This window comes from Phocoena phocoena, chromosome 2 (assembly GCF_963924675.1).
Source record: "Phocoena phocoena chromosome 2, mPhoPho1.1, whole genome shotgun sequence".
Classification (NCBI taxonomy): domain Eukaryota; kingdom Metazoa; phylum Chordata; class Mammalia; order Artiodactyla; family Phocoenidae; genus Phocoena; species Phocoena phocoena.
Window position 1 is genome coordinate 74,369,812 of NC_089220.1, and position 7,443 is coordinate 74,377,254.

At 55.7% G+C, this 7,443-nt stretch overlaps 1 protein-coding gene across 1 annotated transcript; it reads right to left on the reverse strand.

Moving 5' to 3' along the window:
• Positions 1-905: 905 nt before the first annotated feature.
• REM2 (RRAD and GEM like GTPase 2) lies at positions 906-4,494 on the reverse strand. The gene is made up of 5 exons (XM_065872515.1): positions 4,392-4,494; positions 2,851-3,192; positions 2,534-2,607; positions 1,592-1,799; positions 906-1,201 (listed from the first exon to the last, which is right to left on the reverse strand). Exons 1-5 carry the CDS (start codon positions 4,492-4,494, stop codon positions 906-908), a joined length of 1,023 nt encoding a protein of 340 aa, XP_065728587.1.
• Positions 4,495-7,443: the final 2,949 nt, after the last annotated feature.

Consider the following 7,443-nt stretch of genomic DNA (forward strand, 5'->3'; position numbering starts at 1 on the left):
GAACCGTTACAGACAAGAAAACTCAGGCTCAGAGGAGCAAGGAACATAAATCCACCCATCCCTTCCGTGGGGGGGGGGCTTTGAGAACAGAGAGTCAAAGTAAGCAAGTGCAGTAGAAAAATTCTTTATTGAAAAGGGAAGGGTGGCTCCCTTGCTGGTGCCTCCTGGGACCTGGCTAAAGGCGGATTGCCACCGCTCAGCTCTTCAGGCAAGTCTCTGCACACCTTCCCCTTAATAACCTTAAAGGGGAAGTGCCGTGGTAAATCACAATTCAGAAGAACAGCGCTTCCAGGCCCTTGCCTTTAAGAACTTCTTAAAGGCAAAGTGCACAAGTGCAGCAGATCAGAGCCAGGACGCTTTAGTAAAGTCTCAAAGAAGCGGCTCCGTGTCTTTACCTTTAAGGATCTCTTAAAGTTGAGGCATATTCGCGCTGAGTACAAAGGTGGAAAACTGTAAAGGAGTTTACAAAGCACTTTTCCAGTTCTTGCTTTTAGCATCTCTTTACGGGAGAGGTGGTCAAGCGTGAATTAACAAAAAAACACAATACCTCGCAGAACTACTTTCCTCCCCGCCCGCCGGAAGCCGCCCCGCCCAACAGCCGCTGCACGACCCCCGCGGGTCAGCGTCCTCGCCTTCCAGGAGCCCCGAGGCCGGGAGGTAACCGGAGAGCGCGCGGAGCGGGTGGGGCGACGCCCGCCGGGGTCTGGGGGCGGGGGGCCCGGCTCCCGTAGTCACACCGGGGCGTCCCGGGAGTTTCTGGTTTCCTAGACTGTCTTCACAGAGGAAGCCGGACGGGGGCGGGGCGGGGCGAGGGGGCGAGCGGAGGGCGCGGTGACCATGGCGACCGCGGTGACCATGGCGACCGCGGTGACCATGGCGACCGCGGTGACCATGGCGACCGCGGCTCAGAGAACGGAGAGGTCGTGACACGACCTGGAGCGCTGCTTGAAGAACTTGGTGTTGCGCGGCACCAGGTTGGCAAGGAAGCGCTTGGCCTTCTTGGTGAGGCTCTCGCGGCGCGTGGGCGGCGCGGGGCCCTCGGGCCTGCCCCACTCGGGCTGCGGGCCCCCAGCGCGGTTTGGGCCCCGCCGCAGCCGGATCTGGCGCACCGCTCCCTCGAAGAGCTCCCGCGTGTTGTGGTGCAGCGCGGCCGACGTCTCGATGTGCTTGCAGCTCAGTGTCCCTGCCAGATGGCGGCCCTCTGCAGGAAGGGACGTGTTCAGGCCCCCGCCCGCCCGCCCACGGGGCTGCGCTGGGCCCGGGGACGGGCGAGGCTGGGCCTGGGGGGCCCAGGGCGTGCAGTGGAAAGGGATTGGGGCAAATGGATCTCTTGCAACTGATAGAACAAGCAGGGATTAAGTGGAGGGCGGTGGTGGTGTGGAGGGGGAGGAAGAAAGGGGCCTTGAGAAGAGGTGAGGGGGAGGAGAAGGGAGTCTCGGGGTCCTAGGCGTGGGCATTGAGAGTCTGCCCCTAGCCTGGGACTAACTGCAATTTTGTGCACCCAGGAGGTTAAAAGGCCTTATGGAGAAGTGTCCTGGAAGGGAGAGGGTTCCCTGAGATTGCAAACATGGATGAGGTTCAGGGTACTCACCCTCCAGTGAGACCTCCCGGGAGCGGGCCAGGTCACTCTTGTTTCCAACGAGGATGACAGGCAGGTCATGTTGGGGCCTCCCAGCCCTGAGCCGTAGTAGGGTCTCTGGAACTTTGGAGAAGCTTTGTCGATCGGTGACCGAGAAGACGATGAGAAAGGCATCCCCTGTCTGAAGGCAGTGGTCCTGCAGCCACCCCCCTGCATCCCCCTGCAGATGGGCAGAGAGTCGTGGAATGTCAGGGCTGGAGGCATGGGAGAACCTGCCCAGCACCTTACACCTCAAGGATGAGGAGCCAGGATGTGAGGGAGAAGCCACCTGCTTAGGACACAGAGCTAGTTAATGGCAGAATCTCCATACTCGGGGTGCGTTTGTGGAGGAGGGAGAAGTTTGTAATGTGAGCTCCACATGGGCGAATGGGGGACATAGGATCCTAGACTAGGGTAGCCCATCCTACTTTCTTATGCTTAAGCTCTTAAAAAATGAATGCTATTCAAGTGTGTGTAATCTGGCCTCTCGTTTCTGCAAAGTAATCATTTATGTCCAAATATTCACAAGTCCTCACTTTTTTCCCCTTCCCTGACATTACAGAGCTCTGAGCTTATGTCCTCTCAGATCAGGATCTTCTAGGCTGAAAAATGTACAGAGGGGGTCAGTTTCAGGGTGTTCAGCCTGGCTTGCAGTTGCAGGGTTTGTCGAATCCAGATCCTAACTTTCCTCTGGGTCAGAAGATCCTGGAAACCAGACAGCAGCTCTCAATACCATGGTGTGTGCATAGGTGTGAGCCTTTGCTCTCTGAGACAATATATATGAAAGGTCAGGTTCCACTACATGTTAAAACCAGGGGCTGTAGTCCCACCAGCCTTCAGCCTTCAGCCATACTTTGCCCCTCCTCAGCTCTCCCAGGTTTCATCACCTGCTTGCAGCCACATCTTAGTTCTCACCTGTTCCCAGATGTCATAAACAACTAGAGTCACTTCCTCCTTATCCACCATGATGCGTCTCTCATAGGTGTCCTCTGTTGGGAAATAGGGACAGGGAATAGAGCCCATTAGGAGGCTCCCCAACACCTGTTAGACCTGGTAACCAGGGATGCTTTAGATCCCAGCACCAGGGACCCCCTCCAGGGAGGTTGCCACAGAAAGCATTGAAACAGTTTCTCTTAGGTTCTGGCCTCCAGGACTGTTCATGCCTTGAGCTCTTCCATCCCTGACTAGGGCTCCAGAGGCACCCTCAATTCTTGCAGGGCTCCCCCAAATACCTGGGTTCTCCAGCTCGTGAGCACTGTCTCCCTGGAGACCACCGAAAGTGCCTGCTAGGGTGCTCTTGCCCACGCCGCTCTCCCCCACCAGCATGACCTTGAAGATGCCATCCTTTTGGGTGGGGGCTGCCTCCCCTGAGCCCAGGGAGTCAGAGGAGCCAGAGGATGAGGCTTGAGGTGGCCAGTCAAGTTCATCTACAGCCTGGGCCCGCCGCAGCTGGTGCTTGTAGGGGACAGGCATACTTCCTCTTCGTCTGGGGGCCCCTGGGGCAGGGGGTGGCCCACCCCAGTCCAACCCTGCCAACAGTTTCTCTGGCTTCTTCAGCAGTGAAGCATCTGCTTCTGGGGGGGAGCAAAGAGAAGGAAGCTATGAGTGGGGTAGGCCTAGACACCTGCAGAGGACTCAGTCCTGGCTGCTCCAGGCTCAGAGGCCCAGTCGATGACCGTGACCCAGAAGGAGCTGAGAATCTTTGGTTCGACCTTCTTCCACTGAACTCCACCAGAAGCCTGAACTGGTGGGGCTCCCAGGGGCTGACCTGAAGGCTTGCCCAGTGTGGTTCCAGCCACAATCCGTTCAAAACATGCCCCATGCAGGGAGGCACCTGTGTGCAGGCTTGCACACCCACTCACACTTCACACACACAGGCACACCCCCAGACTAGGCCTCTGGCCGGGGGCTGCCCCTCCTTCCACCGGGAGGCCCTGCCCCCTCCTGCTTCCTACACTGATGATCCCTGCACAGGTTCTGAGGTTGGGTACTGACAGAGTCAAAAACTTTGTGGGGAGCCTGTTCCCAGGGAAGGGCCTTTGCTCACTGAGATGTGTGTGTTGGGTCTCCATGGGTGTGTTAAAGGGGCTGCCTCTTCCCATGGCCCTGTAGGTAAGCATCCCCCAATGCATGTCTGTGTGTGAGAATCCTTCTGCACCCCTGGCTGTCCCTGTGAGTCTGACAGAATATTGTGTTCGTCGTGAGGCTGAGGGAGAGAGAGAGGGAGGGAGGAGGAGAAATAGCGAGAGAGCAGGAGCAGGGAGAGTGACAATGCACGGGCCAGGGTAACTGGAGGAGGAACCACAGACATAACAAAGGGGGATAGAGAGAGGCTGGAAATAGCCCAGGATCAATACTTGACTGGCAGCCAGGGCCTCCAGGAGCCAGAGAAACCCTCAAAACAGTTCCCCAGGGTAGCCCCCTGCCCGTGATTCCCAGGCTTGTGGGCTGCCCCTTGTCTTTCCCCCTTCCCTCCTGCCCGTCCCAACCTCTTGGGAATGAGGCAGACCTAGGGGCTAAGTACCAGTTTCCCCAGGGAAGCCCTGGGTGATGGGTGAGGGGACATTTAGGCAGCCCACCTCTGCCCCCTAGCCCCCCACCTCATACGAGCCCCAGTCCTAGTGTGGGCAGGAGGCTTCCCCACTTCCTGAGTTGCTCTTGCCCTCTTGCTGTTTGCGTTCGAGCTCCTTCAACCCCTAGTTCTGACCTCCCCACCAAAGCTTCAGCTCCCACCGCCTTGGTTGCAGCCAGCACCTGCCAGCTCAGCCCTCACCTGGTGTGGGCGTCCCTGGCGGGGAGGCCCGGTGGCTGCTGGCGGGGCAGAGTGCTGTGGTTTCTGTGTCCGTGTCCATGTCGGTGTCGAGGTCCGTGTGCATCGGTGTGCGTGTGCGTGTGCAGCCTGGCGGTTTGCAGCACCCGCTCCCTCACTCAGCAGCACTGTCAGCTTTTCCCTTTAAATACCACCCCCCATGCCCTCCCCCTAGACACCTGGGGAAACAGTCCCACCCCCTGATGAGGTCACATATGCTAATGAGCCGTGATGTCAGCGGGATTCCCTCCTTTCTGCCCCCCCCCCCCCCCCCCCCCCCGCCCCCTTTGCGTCGCTTCCCTCTGGGAGCACACACACTGCGGAGTCTGGTTAAGACACGAACAGAACAAAGTCAGAGGGGCAGAAGAGACGGGTTCAGAGAAGTGGGGTGAGGGGTCAGTGGGCAAGGGAGCTGAGGATGGGAGGAGGCAAGGACCCAGGGCCTGGGTGGTCTTTCTCCAGGAGCCAGGACTATGTGTGATTTGTCTCCGTATCCCAGCCCCTTAGCCCAGTGTTCAGCCCAGAGTGGGAGCTCAGTAGCTAAATGGAGGGGCTAAAGGAAGAAACCAAAAAAGACGCAGCGACAGGAGGACAGCCACCCCGCCACCAAGCTTCTCTGCCACCCCCTCTTCCCCATATTACCCCTTCTGGGCTAAGGCCCACAGCAGTACCCATTTCCCAGCCTGGCCCCTAGGCAGATGGGGGCTTTGAGGAAGGAGACATGGCTGCTTTGTTTGGCAGCTTCATTTTTTCACTAGGTTCAGGTGGGTACAAACCATTGTGGGGACTTCTTCCCCATCTCTCCCTCCCTGCCTGGCCCACCAACCTCGTGTTAATCAGAGCAGGAAAAAGGGGAGAAGAGACAGCTAGCCCTCTAGAAGAAGTTCCCAATCCCCAGTGCAGGTGCCAGCCCCCCTCTCAGTGCTCTCTGGGGCAGCCCCAGGCCTTCTGGGCTACACAGGGCAGACACACAATGACACCTACCTCTGGGGCAGGGGGGAAGCCAGGATAGCGGGGCTCCTTTACTGCTCCTTTTCTGCCCGGTCCCTTTCCCTGCAGGCTCCCACTCTTGTCTTCCCGGTGCCCCCAAGGACCCAAACACACATTCCGGTTTCCTGGCCCCTTCTCACCCCATGTTTGCCAGATGCTGTGCTAAGCACCTTCCTGCATTCTCTCCTTTCATCCTCATGACCCTGAGGCTCAGAGTGGTGGGTCAGTGGCCTGTGCCCCAAATCAATCATGCAGCTGGAAAATGGGGACACCAGGATTCCCACCCAGATCTTTCCAATGCCACAGACTGTTTTTCGTCTCTATGCTATGCTACCTTCCTTGTCTTAAATATTCCAGCTGTCTCCTGTTATTGGGGACAACCTATATTGCGATCTTCAGTGGACTTTTCCAATTGAAGAAGCAAATAGTGATCTAGGGATTACTAGTGCAGTGACGCTTCACTTATGTGGAGGTCAACTACAGGGTAACATTGTGGGGTCTAGAGGGAGCAGAAAGAACTCTTAAGCAGCTACAGTCTTCATGTGCTTCACTCACTGGACGGACTCTACAGTCCTCAGTCACAGCCTACTTGTTCTTACTTTATTCACAATTTTAATGTGTCCATGTGTGTTCCTGTGCTCAAAGATGAGAAGCACATTTATAGCAGCTAGTGACCCCTGATAGCTTGGTAGCAAGGGAAGCAATATCACAGAAAACTTTTAAAGCAGTCATAAGCATTTAAAAAGTGGTCCAAGGTCATCTGGCATTAAGGCAAATAGCTTTTCTGACGCTGTTACAGCTTCTGAAAACACTGCTGCCGAGGTTTTTGGTGTCTATGAATGATCCTCAGCTATCCAGAAGGATTTATAGTGCAGATGGGCTGAAGACGAGTGTAATGTTTTAGAGTGATTTCCTTCCAGAATGAGTTTTTTAAAAGTTTTAAATTGTAAAGGGTTGAGCTTTATGTTTCTGGAAAACTCATTTAGGTGGTAGAATTCATTTCTATGATACTAGATAAGAGTGTCAGTGGCTGGAGACCCCAGCGAAGATTCTTGACCATGACTTCTGCCTGCCCTCAATCCAGCCTTAGGCCACAGATGCATGCTTGGTTTCATCTTGAACCACCATCTCTCTTGTCCCACTGGTAAGAGGCTGTACACTTGCCCAGGTCAAGGCTCCCTCAGGAATTGGAGGTCCTGTGTAATAGTGGGACAGACTGAGATTTGGAACCGAGCTGATCCAGATTTAAGTCTGCCTCTCAGTAGAGACTGGAGCAGTATTCCTCTGAAGCTGCTCATGAGCCTGTGAATTGGGGCTGTGATGCCCACAGCACAGCCTTGTTGTGAGGGTTAGCTACGTGTGATAAAGGGTTTGGCACTCAGCAGGTTGCCCAACAATTTGGTGCTCCCACAGTCTCAGGCTGTGTGGCTGGGGGTCTCTTTCCCCTCCCAGCATGGCCTGGAGCTTGGTTCAGGCCCAGATTCTGCTCCTTAAGGACCGAATTCTGGTATCTGCTCAGATTTTCAGCCTGATCCCCATCTCATAACTGAGATCACCTCCCTCCTCCCCACCAAGGGCCTTTGCATGAGTCCCACACCTCCGATACTGGGCACCTTGGACAGTGGTGTCTATCCTGATAGGATCTGAAGTCGCCTCATTTCTTTTTCCTTGGGCCGTGGTGAAAATAACTTGGGTGACAGCCCCCTAGTGCCCCACCCTTGCCTGGGTAAGACCCTCTATCTTAGTTCCCCCATTCTGCCTGTACAAGGTCAGTCCCCTCTCCCCGCCACCTGGGGCTTCACTGTGGTTGACAAAAACGGTGTTACTGCTTGCACCTCGTAGATCACACACCCAGCACCTAGAGGAATCTTCTTTCAGGCCCATAAATCTACATGCACAGGGCTTCCTAGTGAACTCTACCTTCAAGTCCTCCCTCCAGCATTCTGAAGCGTTCCACCATGAGGAACATTCTTCTACCTTAAATCTCTGTCCACTTTCAAGTTTCAAATACCCCTAGGAGGTAAAA